The sequence below is a fragment of the Protopterus annectens genome, chromosome 8.part0 (assembly GCF_019279795.1).
Source record: "Protopterus annectens isolate FY-2018-M chromosome 8.part0, PAN1.0, whole genome shotgun sequence".
NCBI classification, from domain to species: domain Eukaryota; kingdom Metazoa; phylum Chordata; order Ceratodontiformes; family Protopteridae; genus Protopterus; species Protopterus annectens.
In genome coordinates, this window is record NC_056741.1 from 20,530,262 (window position 1) to 20,547,807 (window position 17,546).

Consider the following 17,546-nt stretch of genomic DNA (forward strand, 5'->3'; position numbering starts at 1 on the left):
ATTTGGAGAGAGATTCAAGAAAAAGACGTGTAAATATAGCGAAGGGTATTAAGAGACTTTATGGAAAAGAGATAAGGTGGAAAGATCATGTAGGAATGAGAATTCTACAAAAATTGGACATTCTGGTGGATACGTTTAGATAAATATAAAAGTTTGGAATGGCAAGGTTTAAAATGAAGAGGGGAAGAAAAAATATAAAGTAATTGTATTTGCAGATTTAGTAAGAAATGTGTGGAAAAATGAGACTGATCAAGAAGTTCAAAAGGCAATTTAAACAAAGATATTTTTACAAGTGAAAAGGGAAGAAATGGCGCCAGTAAAAGAAAAAAGGATATTAAGAGAAAATGAGAAAAGTGCAAGAAGTCCATAGGAAATGTAGTAAAAAGATTTGGGGGAAAAAAAAAACAAAGGAAAAAAGTGGAAAATTAAAAATAGGATATAGAATTTAGAAAAAGAAATGGGAAAAGTGAATAATGAATCTGCAACAGGACTGGATGGGATAGAATACTACAAGTAGAGGTATGTTAGATTGGCAGAAGTATTTCGTGAAAGTATTAAATGAAAAGTTTTGGACAAGAAATGTGTTGGATCCAAAAAATTTATTTGGAAAAAGGGGAAACCGAAGACATGAAATTGGGAGCTGTTAGTACTTAATTCTATTAAGATTTTCTTGATAGAAAAGAGACTGGAAAATTTAAAATATTAGAAGATGCACTATTTGAGAGAAAGGGAAAAGGCAGTCATGAGGTAATAGAAATTGTAGATATAACCGATAGGAAAACAGAAGTTAAAATCTTGACAGGTGACTTCAAAAATGCATTTGACAAGATACAGCATGACATTTTATGGGACATAATGAAAAAATGCAATATAAGTGAGAAGATACTAAAATATTTGTCCGTGTAAAAGTTAGTGAATGGGTGGTTAAGCGAAGAAGTAGACTTAGGATTGTATATGGCAGGGATTTCCTAGCGACTAGCATTGTTTTCGTTAATCATGAGTGCAGTAGTTAGTAAAATAAAACCCATCGTTAAAGGTACCATAATATAGGACTATAAGGGGAATTGGAGTACCAGTTTTATGTTTTCAGATGTGGATAAGAGTTAGTGAAAAATAAAAAAAAATGGATGGAAGAAGCTGTTAAGCAACTCATTTTTGTAAGCCATAGGCATGAGTATAAATAGAGATAATAATAAAGGAATACGGGAAAAGGCAAGGTAAGAGAAATATTCATTTTTAACATGAAGAAAATAAAATGGAAATAGTAAAAATAGAACAAAGGGAAGATACAATAAAAAATAGGGTATGTTTGTTTTAGAGAACATATAAGCTGTCATAAAGAAAGTGTACCTTGTAAATTCTGTGTTAGGGAAAAATTGCATACTTGACAAACTTATGATTACTATAAAATGTGAAAAATGACCGTTTTCATATAGGTATCCAGATTAAACCCAGTTAAGAGGAATATTTAAATTAAGGAAGAGGGTTGGGTTTGATAAATCTGGTGGTATATATTTATTTATTTATTTATTTATTTTATTTTACATTTGTTGACCGGGCTAGTCTAGCTGGATATATGTCCATTTTCAGTAGAGGCCCGGGGAGAAAAGCTCCACACAAAACATAAAAGAACAGACTTGTTAATAAAAACTTACAATAAAATAGAAATAAACATCAACTTGTTAATAAAATCAACATATGTTCTGGAACTCAAACAGTTAGAGATCATACATAAGTTAGATCAGATTCACAATAATTTTACATAGCACATAAAAGGATGTACAATGTCGCAATTGCAATAGTGAATAAAGGTTTAAGCTCGGAGGGGTAGAGAAGTAGAAGGAAAAGTGAGATAAATAATAGTGATGGGACAGGAGTCAGGATTGAGAGAGACAGTTAAGAGGAGGTGAGAGAGAAAAGTAGGACAGCAGGGGTGAAGAAGTAGGGTAGCAGCTAAATATTAAGCAAACAGAAGGGTTAAAGGTACAGAGTGGATGGGGTGAGGGAAGATTACCCTGGAGTAGTACAGGAACAAAGCCAGTGGTTATGGAAGTACAGTTTGATTTGTTTTTTGAAGAGAGGTAGAGATGAGATTGAAGTTAAGTATTTAGGCAGCAAATTCCATGCCCTACCAACAGTGTTTGTGAAAGGGAGTCACCAGCTACGTTATGGGCCTTTATGGGTTTGGTCATAAGTTTACAGGACGAACGAAGAGAAGTGAGATTGTTATAAGGGAGTATAAGTTGTGATAGAATAGGAGTGTTATTAGGTTGGTACAGTAGTTTGTGGGCTATTGTGAGTTGTGAGATAGTGAGATAGTTTTGTAGTTCCAGCCAGCCTAAGTGTTTCAGATTAAGGCAGTGATGGGTTCTAAAAGGTTTACTAGTGGCGAAGCGGGCAATGTTATTGTAGCAGGTTGCTAGTTTGTTAAGGTTAGTTTTCTTGAGGTTGGTGAAGATAGGAGAGGCATAAAAGAGAGTAGATATAAGATGGGTGTGAGCAATAGTAGCTCTAGAAGAAGGGGTGAGAAATGGTTTAATGCGGTATAAAGACCCTATTTTTCTGTTAACTGATTTGAAAGTATTGTTTATATGTTGGTCAAATGAGAGATTGTTATCAATGGTTATTCCTAACAGTTTAGTTGTAGTATCAGGAGAGATAACAGTGTTGTTGTTTGAAGAGATGGTGAAGTTTAGTGGAGGGGTGCGAGTGGTGGGGGTAAAGAGGAGAAGTTTGGTTTTTTTAGCGTTGAGAAGAAGGTACCGTCTAGAGAACCATGTTTCTACTGTGTTGAACATAGTTTGGGTTAATGATCTGAGATCTGGAGAGGAGGATGCTGAGCAAATGATGGTGGAATCATCAGCATATTGAATGCAGGTAGCTTGAGGAATTACAGAGTGGAGATCATTTATATAGAGGGAGAAGAGGAGAGAAACAAGAATGGAGCCCTGAGGGACTCCAATAGTAATGGGCAGTAAGGAGGAGATGTGGTTTTCCCACAGAATGGCTTGTTGTCTGTTACTGAGGTATGATGTAAACCATTTGATGGCAAGGCTGTCAAATGAGAGTGATTCAAGAATATTTATTAAAGAAGAGTGGTTGACCATGTCAAAAGCTTTGGAGAGGTCAATAAATAGGGCAGAAGAGAGAAGATTATTGTTGCGATTGTTGTTAATGGTATCTACAAAGGAAAGGAGGGCAGTGGTGGTGCTATGGTGAGGTCTAAAGCCATGCTGACAGTTAGCTATAATATTGTGAAGAGAGAGGTATTGTAGAAGTTGTTGATGAATACATTTCTCCATAATTTTGCTAAAGGGGAGAGAAGAGCAATAGGTCTAAAGTTGGAATAGTCAATAGAGTCACCACCTTTGTGTAGTGGGATAATATGAGAGATTTTCCAGATGTCAGGGATGGTTCCTTCTTCGATGGTCCTGTTTATAAGTATAGTGATTGGGTAAGCTATTTCTTTGGCTGCCTTTTGAAGAAAAAGGGAAGGGAGTTTGTCAGCAGAGGGGGTACAAGGTTTTAGTTTGTGAATAAGTTTATAGATGAAAGAGGTAGGAATAGGTTGTAGAGTGAAATTGTAAGAAGAGTTTACTAGATTATTTGGAGGATAGAAGTTATTATTGTTTAGTTGTCTAGCTAGAGTTTGAATTGTTTCAGTAAAGAATGAATTAAAAGTGTTTGCAGTTTGGAGAGGGGTGTTTGGGTCAGCATTTAGTGGGGAGGGAGTTTTAGCTGTTCCTGGTGAAAGGAGTTTATTGATTGAGGACCAAAACTGTTTGGGTTTATTTAAGTTTGTTTCTTGTAGTTCATAGTAGAATTTTCTTTGTCGGAGAGTATAGCCTTTTTGGTAAGATTTCTAAGATGGCGAAAGTGAAGCAAGTCAGAGTTAATTCTATGGGACCTCCATTTGTTCCAAGCCTTGTTTTTGGAGAGGATTAGTTTTTTAGTTTCATTTGAGAGCCAAGGGGCTGTTTTAGATTTCATTCTAATAGTACGCTCAGGAGCATGTATATCCAGAATAGAAAGGAAAGTAGAATTAAAGAATGATACTGCTTCATTAAGTGGAAGAGTTCTTAAGGGGTTCCAGTTGCAAGCTCTGAGTTCATTTTGAAATAGGTCGATTTGAAAGTGTTTAGTGGACCGTATTTTTCTTATATTAGGGAGATGGAGATAGTCTGTCTTCTCCCTTATAATGTAAGTTAAGCAATGATCACTGAGGCCGCCAGGCATAGTCCCTACTTTGTAGGTGATGTTCTTATTGTTTATAAGAATCCAATCTAAAATAGTTTGTTTCATACTTGATATATTAAGCCTAGTTGTAGAGGTAATGGTTTGAATGAAACCATTTAGGTTAATGTGAGAGGTGGGATTGTTAGTATTGATAGTATTCCAGTCGATGTTTAAGTCACCGAGAATTATTGTTTCTTGGGGGTAGTTAGTGGAAACCCAACTGAGAAAGTCTTCTACAATTGGTATATTGTTTCCAGGAGGTATATATATGCAGATTAGGTAAAGGGCTTTCTTAGCATTAAGTTGAAGTTTGGTGATGATGGCTTCTACCTTACTATCTTGGGTTGGACAGGCTGAAAGGGTAGAGATGTTAAGATGATTTTTAAACAGTATTGCTACTCCACCACCTTTCCGTTTAGTACGGTCAAGCCTAAGTATATTATAACCTTGTGGTATAATTTCAGTATCTTTAGTGGTTGGTTTTAGCCAGGTTTCAGAGACAGAGAATGTCCAAACCGTGGGTATCTAGGAGGGTGTGTAGGTAGGCAACTTTGTTGTTTATGCTTCGTATGTTTAGATGCCCTATGAGGAGGGTGTTTTTGGACGAAGGTTTAGATGCTTGAGAGGAGGGGTAAATGGGGCCTGGGTTGGGGTGAATGTCACCATCTTGTAAGGTAGGGTCATTAGGCTTAGATGTGAGTTTAATTTTGAGTAGGGTTAGAGGCCTTATTTTCTTATCAGAGGGTGGGGTATAGGTCAGGTGAGAGCACCTATGGTATTTGGATAGGTAGTAATTAGGGGTGGAATTGCAATTAGAGAAAGTAGTAAGAGTAGTATAAAAGGAAGATGTAAGTGTTTGTGAATGTTTAGGCTGAAAATGGAATGGGTACTCTATCAAGGTAATAAGATAGGTAGAGTAGAGAGTAGTTATAAGTAGAAATGAGAGTATAAGCAGTGTGGCAAGGTTGTGACTCATTATTAAAAGTTGGTAAATTAGAAGTGGTTATAAGGAGAAGGTAAAGGATTAGGGGAAGTCAGGAGGAAGCAAGTGTAGGTAATGAAAGGAAAGATAATATACAGGTACAACAGGGGTAAGGTATAGAAGGAACTATAAGGTAGAGGGGGGTAAGAATGTGTGGAGAGGTATAGAAAGAGTAGTAATAGAGGTAGAGGAGAGTTGGTAGGAAAGGATAAGAGGGCTAGTGTGTAAAAGAGGAAATGAGGAGGAGGATATGAGGTGTGTCAAGGGGAGGAGATAAGTTTGGCGGGAGAGAGGAGGATAGGCTGATAGGGTAAGGGGTGTGACTAGAGAAGTATAAGTGTAGGACCCCTGGGGGTGGGTGGGAATTGGGGGTAGGGAGGGGAGCGGAGTGAGCCCGCAGGGCGAACGGACGGGTTGCACAGATTAGACTAAGGAGGAATGAAAAAGTATCAGAGAAAGCCAGGTGCATCAAGGTCAGAGAAAGAGGTCTGAGGGGGAGAGGATAAGAGAGAACCTCAAGAGGAGGAAAGGGATAGAAGTAGGTAAGGTACAGTAGGAGAATTAGGCAAGAGTAAAATCCAAGTACAATGAGTGTAGAAGGTGATAGGGAGACCTCTAGTGGGCAGAAGCGGAGGTGCAGTGAGCAAGCACAAGGGTTCTCAATGTAGAGCCAAATCAAAGTGTGAGAGGTACAGGCTAGGTGGCAGTTCGAAGGGAGTAAGAGGAAGGTAATAAGCAGTAAGGGGAGAGGGCTGCTGCTGGCAAGCTTAGCTGGGGCAAACAATAGAATCTAGCAGGGTAACTTAATTATAATATATTACACGTTGGTATAAGTAGACATACTTTGATGGTAGCTTGAGGTAGTGGGTTATCAAAAGGCAATGTCCTGAACTTTCCACGGGTAACAGGCAGAGAGCACCCTAAGATAGTTAAAGGAGAGGTTCAATCCAGCCAACAACACAAGGTGAATCAAGGGGTAGATCCATACAGAAGCAAATCAATACATAAAAAAGGAGACTTTCATTTATTTATGTATTTAAGACATCCATGGATCACAGGCATAACGCATCATAGTTCATCGTTGTCTTGTACCCTCTTAGGTGCTACAGGATTTTCATGTGCACCTGCCAATTTCTTTCAAATGTCTTCATTGGCTGATATCACTGTAATAGCGACGACCCTGTTGCTCCATGTGTGGAATGCCAGCCGCATAGGTAATGGCCTTGGTTGGTTTCTGAGTGTTCTTCACCCTGAGGCCAGGATTTTGCATCACATTCTGCTACATCAGCAGAATTTCTAAAATCTCTGACGCAGCCAGTTGCACTGGAAACTGACTCACTAAGGTGGCCTTCAAGAAATTAATCGGTGTCTATTTCAGAAAAACAGTGTCAGATTGTGAAACAAGAAAACAGACATAACTTATATTGTGTTAACCTATTAGGACTTGGTACTATTCTGTTATTAAATCATGGAAGTCAAAAGTGTGCAAAACCATTTGGCCCTCAAATGAGTGTGTCATCAAGCAAAAGCCAGGCAGCATTATTGAGTCGCCTCAGTCAGACGCTGTCCGTTCGATTCTCAGCTAGAGCGTCTTCTGCGTGGAGACATGCGTGGAGACATGCGTGAATGGGCGTACCTTCGTTGAAGGTTGTGCGTCAGGGCTGGTAACTCTGCACGTGAAAATCAACTACCAATCATTAGCAGACCGGAGTTCCGCTGTGGCGACCCCTAACCGGGAAAAGCCGAAAGAGACAACAACATTGAATCTATAAAGTGTTGAGATGGATGAGAGGAAAATACAAAAAAATGGTGTACGATTACATTTAAAGAGAAAATGTGAATGGACAAGTGAAAGACAATCAAGAACAAATAAAATTGTGGAAAATAAAGATAAGGGATATAGAAAGACAGAAAATATAGTATTTAACCACAATGAACAAACGTATGTTTATCCATCCATGGGAAAGAATTAAAAAAAAAATATATAAGACCAACAGAATGTTATTAAACTATGTAGACTGTAGAGATTCTGTATAGAATATAGAGATTTTCTATGGATATTAAAAAAATGCAGGTGAAAGCTAACATGCCATCTCAAAAATAGAAGAATATACAAGTGTGGTGGTGAAGTTGAAACAGCAGAACATGTTTTTTTTTTAAAGATGAAGAAATTATGGGAAAAAAGTTGTGAAGACAATTACTTGGGAGGAATAAAGAAAATGGAGAATATACATATGGATATGTTGAAATATGGATATAGATGAAGCGAATTTGTGAAGAAAATAGATGTACATAATATGGACAATATGGAATGGATATTGGCAGAAATATTACAAACATTTTGGTTGAGAAAAGGGGCAAGATAAAATTAATGCATGTGAAGAGATAAATGTACATAAAGTTATGCAAATGATGGAAAATTGGTTGTAAAAGATTGTAAATAGTGCATAGTGTGTAGATATTGTAGATAATGTATTTAATAAAGAACCCCTTCTCTTTATGATAGGTGCCATTGGAGCTTTTGCATCCACTTGAGCTACTAGCAGTTCAGGCAGATGGAACCTGTTTTTTATCCAAAGGATGACACACTTAAGTGCAGCAGCCGCATTATTCTGCACTGCCTTGTCCGCAATCCATCTGCCTACTGTGGGAATAAAATCTGTAGTTACTGAAATGTATTTGCAGTGAAATGACCCCTCTCGCTGTGGTTTTAATATCTAGTTCTTATTTAGACCTTTCACTGAGGGTATTGGTGTCTCTGGAGGGGGGAATATCAGTGTTTGTTTACAAAACCAATCACCTCGCAGTTGTACAAGATTGACCTTGAAAGCCTGCATATTACAAATTTACAAGCAAATTTCAGCTACTTTTGCTGACTGTAGAAGCCTGCACATGACACTTATCTTGTCAAACCTTAGACTCGAAGTATTGACTAATTCACTCTTTATGCGTAACTGAGTATCTAGCTATAAATTAGCAAGCACAACACTGCAAACAAGATTGTATATTCTTCATTCTGAAGGATGCATGGGCTTCCTCGGAATTGATTGCATGTGTAGATCTGTGGTCGTAGGACTGTACAGATCCGCTGACTTCTCAAGATTCTAACATAATGGAAGTTTTAAGACAGGAGAACAAGTCTAAGATGACTTCCTCTGCTTTGTTTAGCATAAGCATATCCGTGTCAAGTTGGGAATAGAAATCAAACCATTAGTAGACTCAAATCAGGCAACAACTCTGTGTGTCAAACAAAATACAAGGTGAAGAATCATATGACAATGTAAGAAATGTGGAAAAGGCATAAATATAATTGAGTACAGAAAACTCCTGGAACAACCTCATGTTCAGGATCTGATCCAGGAATGGTTTAGGAGAGGTGAATTTAAACCAAAAGATGAAAGCTTAATATTGGTGGCCCAGAATAGTAGACTTGTGTACAATGCTGGTTTACGAAGTCCATTCAGTATGTTAGAGAGGCAAGTACAGGTTTTATAAAACAGAATTGGAAATGGTCACACATCTTGTCGCTGGGTGTGATACACTAATGGCAGAGGGTCTGTATACTAAAAAGCATAATAATGTGGCAAGACTGTTGCATTGGGGATTGTGCAAACATTTCAGTATTGAAGTGGCTGAGATGCATTTGAAACATGACCCACAAAGCGTTACTGAAAATTTAACTTTATATCACATGGGATCACCCATTGCCAACAGTTCAAAAATAGATGCGAGAAGTACAGATACAATAGTCCATGAAAAGACAAGTGTCATTGTTCATTGAAATTGCTACATCCATTGATGTACAGAGATGCACAAAGTTGTAAAATACCAGTATTTTCAGGCAGAAACGAGGGCATTATGGAAGTATATCCAGACAGTTCCAGTAGTAGTAGGAGCAATGGGTGTCGCAATGGGTGTCATAAAAAGAATTCAGTCTTGCATAGATATGCTACCGATAAGTGTAACTCTGTATGAATTGCAGGAGTCTGTTCCTGGCATGTTGCAGGTGCTCTGAAAAATACTTTTGGCTCGCATCAGATTGAAATAATACTAATTTCATGAACATTATTCATACTTTGACTTCAAAACAGGGTCCATTCATTTAATGGTATTAGAAACCTAAAAAAGACTTGGAGAAATTCAGCAAAGACAAACAAGTATGCACAGTGGTTTCTAAACACTCATTGGGTTGGGACGGTGGCCTAATGGTTAAGGTGTATGCCTTACAAACACAAGGTGCAGGGTTTGAGTCTCACAAGGGATAATTGGCTAAGCTTAAAATGGCTCGCAAGGGCAGTTAGCTTAGTACTAACCTATGAACCTATGAACCTATTTAGTACCCTCCCTTACTAGAAGCACAAACCTGTGGTTTCCTTCCTACTAATATAGCCCTAGTGTGCTCCCCTCCTATTTCATAACTGGTTCAATCAGACTCCCATGTTATAATCCTTAAGAACCCAGTCCTAGGTTCCCATATCTGACTGTCTTCATGGATTTGTTCAAGGCCACTCTCTTAAACTAGTTAATGACCTATGTGCTATCTTGACCTTAAGAGAAGCTATTTTCTGCTCATACCACTGATTTTCTATTCTCACTTGTATTGCTTTATAGAAACATCTGCCCTATCTGCCAAAAATGCAATGCCAAGTTTAAAAGTAAGCTCTTATTGTGGTCCCATAGTGCAAGTAAATGCTATAAGAGGAGGAGGACTGTTGGCCATACACAAACTTGAATGGCTCCCTCACTAAATCTCAAAGTTAATTGAAGAGCAAAGGAGACGAATCAAACCTCTTAATGCAGCAATGTTTAGTTTATACTGTACCTTATTTAGGGACTACAACAAAGTATTCTTTCAGGGAACTGTGGAACGATTTTAAGCACTGCATTGAGTTTGTATCCATTGGCACCTCCAGCCAGACCTTGAAGGAAATATGTATACTAATGGACAGGCTTCGCTTAAACTTCAACCCCCCCCCCCCCCCAAAAAAAAAAAAAAAAAAAATCACCCTTTGTAATTGTCTTGGAGTAGGTCATAGAGGCCTTCTCAAAGTAAGAATAAATACTTGGTCTGTGAGTGCGGATAAACATATAGGGTCCTTACCTTGTGAAACACTGCTTCACTATCCCCCCCCCCTCACAAACATATTCAGCCTTGGCCTTTCCATGGAGTATTTGCCAGAAACATGGAGCATTGCTGTTGCTGCACACCTTGACCAGGGCGTTTCTCACTGACCCTTGCAATTACAGGTCATTTAGGCTTACTAATTGTAAAATTAAGTATATAAATTGCAGGACTAGAGTAAAAGTCCTAGACCCAATCCACTTTGACTTTCCGAAGGACTGAGCCTGCTTCAGTTGATGGATTTCTCTGAGAGAGTCTGTTTCACTAGATGAAAGCAAGTCAATGTACATTCCCTACCTAGTTTTGGACAGTGGCTTCAGTACTATTCCGCACTGGCATGATTTGAAGGAGCATCTCATCTGAATATAGATTTTGTAACATGTTGGATAGCTAGACTTGCAGACAAGGTTGATGGCACACTTTCCTCTAAAAAGACTTTCCACCATTAGCAAGTCCCCGGGGTTTTGTGTTGTGACCATTACTCTTTGGGATGTACTTTGCTGATGTCAAAGGTGACTGTTAAGGGCCTGTTTAACCAAGTTTGATTGAGATGACTGCAACTCAGTTTACACGGACACCCATATCCTTCAGAACAGCTTATTCCTCACTAACTCTTGGTGTCAAGACCATGGACTAAAGCTAAATACAAAGAAATGGAAATAGGAGCACTCTTGTAGTCCTGTCATAAATAACACTCCCCCAAAGTACATACAGTCAGAGACCTGGGCATGTATGTAGTCCGTGAACTGTCCTTTGACCACCACATATGTGCCATGGTTAAAAAATCTTTATATTTAGCCCAGCAAATTGTGTTCGCCAGATCAAAATAAGTTCTCTTTACTCTTCCTTATTAGGTCCATATTTGAATGTATTGCCCATTTGCATGTACCCCTCCAGCTTCTTCTTCTTTCGGCTTTTCCCGGTTAGGGGTCGCCACAGCGGATCACCTTGTCCGCACATTGAATGGCAGTGGAGTTTTTACGGTGTCGAGTTGCCAGCCCGGCGCCCAACCTTCCACAGAAGGCACACTCACATGCACACCTAGGGACAATTTAGAGTATCCAATCCACCTGCAGCATGTCTTTGGGATGTGGGAGGAAAATGTACCCCTCCAGCTATATCACTCAAATAGGAAAAAGCTCTCATTTCTTTACAATGAATCTCTAGTGTGGGCTTCTAAGCTAGATCAGAGTGAGTAAAAGTTCTCTAGTGTTTCTTACAGACCTCTACGTTGTGACATTTGGTAGTTGGCAGAGAGGGTTAAGGCTGTGAGCTGTAATTCTTGAGTGGTACAGTGTTTGAGCCCCTCGGCCCTCATTTGCCTACTGTGTGAACTTGTCATTTAACCAGACAGTGCTTGGGGACGCCTGAGAATTGGAGTCTGTGGTCCTGTGGACTTCAAGCCTTGTACCTACTGGAGTCTCTCGCCTGCAAGGCAGCAAACTGCCCTGTCCTGCTATTTCCTTTACAAGTTCATAAAACTGGCAGTACTACAGTTGCACTTAATAAGGAGCTGAATCTGCATCGGAAAGTAAACAAAGCCTTTTGGGATCAATGTCTTTCGTAGATAATCTGCTGCATACGGAACAGGCTTCCTGTCTTTGTTAAAGTTGCTCCCTCTTGTATAAGTGGATGGAGATCTGGAAGGCTGAGAGTTTGCTTCTTGAGGTCCATGGTTTTGGCCCACTCAGCATTTGATAGAAATCTACTCCTGGGCTGATTCTGAAAAAGGTCCATATAGATTATTGCAGTTAAGTGTGTAATTAACTGTTGATGATGAATCTGCTTGAGTCTAGGGGCTGTTACTTTCAGTTTTGCTCCAGCAGATGCCTCAGTGCAGCCCTTTCCAGTTTTACATAGTTGAGAAGTATTTGAATAGGTGGGGATTGGATTGCTGTCGAGACAACGGTGGACAAAGAGGTAGGTATTTGTACTGAGGGCATGTAAAGAACTGTTTGTTAAATGGGAGGTTTTAATGGTAGCCTTGGTCTTGCCGCAAAAAGTGCAAGTCCTACAGATGTATGCACACCTGCTGTCTTGCTTTGCATACAGCTATTGCTGATGGCTCCATAAGATGGATTCTTCATAAATCTGCCGAATACCAGTGACATTTCTGTGGGATGGAGACAAGTCAGTAGCAAGTTGGAGTAAGCTGACCCTGCCAAATGTGTGTTTGGGGGGGGGGGGGTATGGTGCCTTGATTTACAGTTTGGACTTTTCAGGTTAGGTTCGGGTGCATTTGCTAGGTTGAGTCCTATACAAATTGAAGGCTTTTATACTGGGAAGTGGTTTGAGTTTCTTCTGGTCAGCAGTTATCAGAATGCACAGCAGGTTTTTGATAAGTTATAAAATACTAGACAACAGAGCAAACTCTTGGCTCTGGCATGAGTTTTGTCCATCAGTGTTGTCTTGGTCAGGAGACCACAGTACTGAAAGCAGTTATACAAGGGAATTACCTGAACATTGATACTTGGATCAAGCCAGACAGAGACATATCTGGTCTGAGGTGTGGTGGAGGTTTTTTTTTTTTGCTATATCTTCAGTTAATTAACAAGGAATTGTGAAGTTGGATATGAAAGATTAACTTTGATACATATGCAGAGTAGGTGCGACACTAAATTAGGGCTTTTTCAAGGTTTGGGATGTCTGTGTCCTGTAAATGCTCTTCTATTCAAGTAAGTAAAATGATTCCCATGTTAGTAAACTGCTAGAGATGAAAACATGTCAGGGAGGGACCAGCTACAAGACCTAGCTTGCAGGGGGGAAATCCAGCCATTTGGGATAGATTGACTGCAGCTGTTTTCATGGTTGGGATACATATTTATTTAATTTGTTTACCGAGTTAGTGCACTGATCAATATATCGCTCAATTTCAGGCTCAGCCGGGGTGAAATACAAAACATTTTACAAACAAAATACAGACCGTAACAGAATGGTTCAGGCTTGTAAACAGGCACAGATTAGTGTACACTGAGTGAAATGTACAATGTATACATTAGTTTCTAAAACAGGGCAGTCTTCAGTAGATTTTGAGAGAGGAGACTTGGAAAGGAGTTGGGGTAGTGTATTAGGTGGTGACTGCCATGTTGAAGCAAAGCAGGAGCATTCGGCTTGGATGAAGAGGTGATTTTGAGTTTTGGCGGTGGTAAAGTTCATGCTGGGTGAATGTCCTAGTAAGTTAGTCTCGACAGGGTGGGTGCCCTTTTCAGGTAATGTCGCTTCCTGAAAAGTGTCCCGACATGATAGAAGTGTAAAAGTAAGGGGGGACGGTGATGATCTTGTGTTCCAGGATGTCATGGAAGTTCTTCATGCTGTACTTGGACTGCATTATCAGGCACGTGTAAGGTATGTGGATAGTGGTTGCAGATAAATGTATTTTCCAATAATGTTACATTTATGGATACCTTATTGTTCAAATGTTGATTACGGTCACCTACGTAGTAAAGTTTTAATTCTGAAATTTCAAGCAAAGTAATGCTGAAAAATGACAGTTGGGTAAAAGGCCAAGTGGTATAAAAAGGAAGAATGCGTTTTTGTTTTTGTTTGGCATCTTTGATTTATTTTTCTTCAAGGTCCTAATGCCAGACGGAAGACAAAAAGCCCACGGCCTCCTGAAGTTAAGCAAAAAGCCAAACCTAAGAAAGTTGCACCACTGAAGATTAAACTGGGAGGTTTTGGCAATGCCAATGCCAAACGTAAACGGTCATCGGTAAGTGGCAGTAAAGTTGAGCTATTTGTAACCTGTGTTATGCACAGTTTGTCTAGATAAAGATTGGCACAGATCAGCACTGAAGAGATTATATGGGTAGAAGAAACTTTCACTGTAGTTCAGAACTGTACAAACATTTGTATTGGCAGTGGAAAAAGAAAACGCCTTTGTTTATGAAACAGGTGGGAGAAAACTTCACTTTAGTTTGATTGTACAAAGCAAAAACAAAATACTAGCTGTGGAAATAGTGTGCATCGATTTCTTCAAAGAGGGACTTCTAGAATGAACACTGAACCCTGTTTAAACTTTTGTGGCAGCTTTAGTTTGGTGCAGTGGTTTTCTCTAGGGGTTGCTTTGATAATCCAGTAAGATTTTAGCTCAAGTTTTTCTTTTGTTTTGGGTGGAAGCATTCTTAGCTGCCTTTTATGTATTGTTACTTTTTGTAGTGAATTTTGACTTTTATTTTCCCCACCAGAGTGAGGAGGAAGACATGGATGTGGACTCTGATTTAGATGATGCCAGTATAAACAGCTATTCGGTTTCTGATGGGTCCACCAGTCGAAGCAGCAGAGGACGGAAGAAGTTTCATGTAAACAAGAAAAAGAAGAAAGGTATTTGGGAGAGTTAGGGCAGTGTAATGTGTTAACGAACAAGAACTCTGTATGCTTTGAGAGAGAGCTTAAGTTGCTTGTTTGTATGTTGTGTAGTCTGTTAACTAAAACTGGGGGGGGGGAGTAAGGTGCTTTGAAGACTGCAGCAGAGCAGACACTTTACCATTTATGATGGTGGGGTGATAGCTACGTGACCCAGAGATGGTCTTGCGAGGCAGTCACACCCATGAGAGTTTTTGATTAGTGTTAATCCACTATCCCTGTGGCAGCCTGGCAGCCTCTGTGTATGAGTCAGTAGGCCCATTGACCACTGTTGTATCCTGTAGGCCAACTGATTCCACAGAGTTTCAGGGCCTGCCCCCCTTGGGATCAAATGTTGGTCCAGGGATGTCTACCCCAGCCTTTTTTGGTTACTGAAAAATTACCAGTAAATGCATTGCATTGTGGCAGGGGACTTACATTTCTCCTTCCCTGGGATTGGAACTTTGTACTTGGCCTTCAGAATGCTTTGAAAAGAGAGCATCCAACCTTGCTAGTACCTCAGGCTTTCATGTTGATCTTGGGCATGAAAAATTAATGTGCATCCCCATTTTTTAAGGAAACGGGAGGCTCTACAGGCTTTGGGTGGGTTGTCATCTCTTTAGTTTACCTTCATGTCATTTGGGCTGTTCACTGCTGCCAGATTAGTCTCCTAATTCTTAGTGTCCTTGTTTGGTCGAACCACATTAGTGTTGCTGGATGAAGGATTATCCAGGCTTCCTTTCTTGGAGCAACTATTGAAAGATCTGAACATCACTGTGACAGACTTAACCTTCAGTTACTAAAAATAAATCTTGTATCCCTCAAAATCTAAATTATTTCTGTGGCCATATGGGAATCATTTTATGTAAATTTTTTTTGCTGAATTTAAGTAAATGTTTTCTTCTAAGCAGAGTAATTTTGTTTGGCAAATAAATCCTCAAGGGTTTTTTCCTTTGTTTTGCTTGAGCCCATAGCATGACATGAGCAATCTCTGCTGTCAAGCCAAATGTCTCAAACTACATAGTTTAAAAGAAGGCATGTGCCTGGTCTGTTTTTGGCATTGGGCAGACCTCTGAACTCCTTCCCAGAAGCACAAGCATTCCAAAACAATTTCCAGAAGGCTGTGAAACTGGGAACAAGCCTGGTCAAATCAGTTTCACAAGGTCTGACCACACTTCCGGGTTTTGGTGCTTTTGCAACCCCCATCATTGGAGTAATTTTCAGTTGAGGCTTCTAGCGTAATCAGTTTGGAGACGGTTATGCCTTCAGCTTTAGGCGTGCCCTAGCTCTTTCTCTTTACCTGTAGTCTGTCATCCTCTGGTAGGAAGACTGTATTTAACTGCATTTAACCTTGCAGTTAAAACTTCTGCTTGGCCTCATCCCACTCTTACCTTGCATGCCTAAATTTGTTGCATCGTTTAACTTGCCTACTTAAATTGCGAGCATATGAAATTTAAAGTTCAATTTTTAATATATTAATTTCCTATTTTATTACCTACTGTTAATTTTATATAAAGTTATTTTTAGGGTGTAGAGTTGTTTGTGTTTATATACTATGTTGTTTTTATGGCTATGGCATTTTTTAATTGCACTTGGTACTTTAAGCATATAGAGCTATTTACTTGATTAATTGAATCAGGTGATGCTTTTATGCTATAAATTAAACATGGTTTTGTTTTATTTCAGTTCTGATGAAGTTAGCCTGTGGTTGCTGACGAAAGCAGTTAAGTGATGTTCATCGTGCATACAGCTGCGGTCATAACAGATGGGTTCTCCTGCCGTCAGGCGGGTCCTCGGTCGGCCAAATTCCAAAGTCTAGGTCCGGCGTCGGTTGTCGTCACTTCTTCCCTGACGTCAGTGCGACAGGGGTATAAAAGAACCAGCAGATGCCATTTTCTTCTGTCTTTCTTGCCGCACGGTGCCCGAAGCAGAAGCAGTTCGCAAGTGCCGGTCAGCCAGCTCCTGAGATTATGAATATTTTTCAACCGAAGACTTCTAGAAAGCTAAGTACCCCGTTGGGGAAACTTTTCTTGCCTCAGACCAATGTCAGACGAAGTTAATAATTGCATTTCATGTAGGAAGCAAATACCGCATAAGGATTTCCATTCCCTCTGTATACCTTGCTTAGGCCCAGACCATGACTTGGCCTGTCGTTTTTGTGCAACATTCAACAGACGCACTATTAAGCGTCGGGCGGAGTTTGCCCAACACTATTTTGGCAAAAAGTTTAACTACAACATGTCTGATACTCAGACTCCAATTTTGAGTAAATGACGTAAAGATAAGGACCGACATACGAGGTCCGCGACTTCTACCGACACCACGCTAAAGCAGACTACATGTGCTCCGGATCACAGCGAGGCGCCTACGCAGCCCCTGACTACCGATGACACTTCATTAGCGGTGTCTTCTGTGCCCGAGGTCGCAGGCTCTTCGGCCCACACCCCAACTACAGATACCGAAGTCACTCTTGGCGAGCAAACTCAGAGTTCAGACAGGCCTGCCACCTCTCAAGGTGTCTTCAGGCCTCCTCCTTTTTCCATTAAGGCTTACACTATATCTAAAGCAGCCATGCATTCTAAAAGACAAGCTCCACAGGGCCCCTCTCAAGGCCCCATGCCTAAAAAGCAGATGCTCAAAATGGCTGAGGATTTGATTACTCTTATCGGGGGATGTCCTTCAAGGATGCATCTGCAGTCATCACATATGGGTTGTCCTGCCTCAGGCAGCCCTTCGGTCGGCCGAATTCCAAAGTCTGGGTCTGGCCTCGGCTGATGTCACACTTTCCCCGACGTCAGAGTGTCTGGGGTATAAAAGCATCAGCCGACGCCATCTTCCTCAGTCTTTCTTGCCGCGTGGAACCCG

The 17,546-nt window shown here is 40.1% G+C and overlaps 1 protein-coding gene across 1 annotated transcript in view; it reads left to right on the forward strand.

The window, feature by feature from the left end:
- Nucleotides 1-14,692, forward strand: part of LOC122808618 (chromodomain-helicase-DNA-binding protein 4-like) — a 48,608-nt gene extending 33,916 nt beyond the window's left edge. The window contains exons 3-4 of the mRNA XM_044079580.1: nt 13,913-14,049; nt 14,525-14,692. Of these exons, the coding sequence (XP_043935515.1) occupies nt 13,913-14,049; nt 14,525-14,677 (290 nt within the window). The 3' untranslated portion in view covers nt 14,678-14,692. The remainder of the gene's footprint in view (nt 1-13,912; nt 14,050-14,524) is intronic.
- The last annotated feature ends 2,854 nt before the right edge of the window (nt 14,693-17,546 follow it).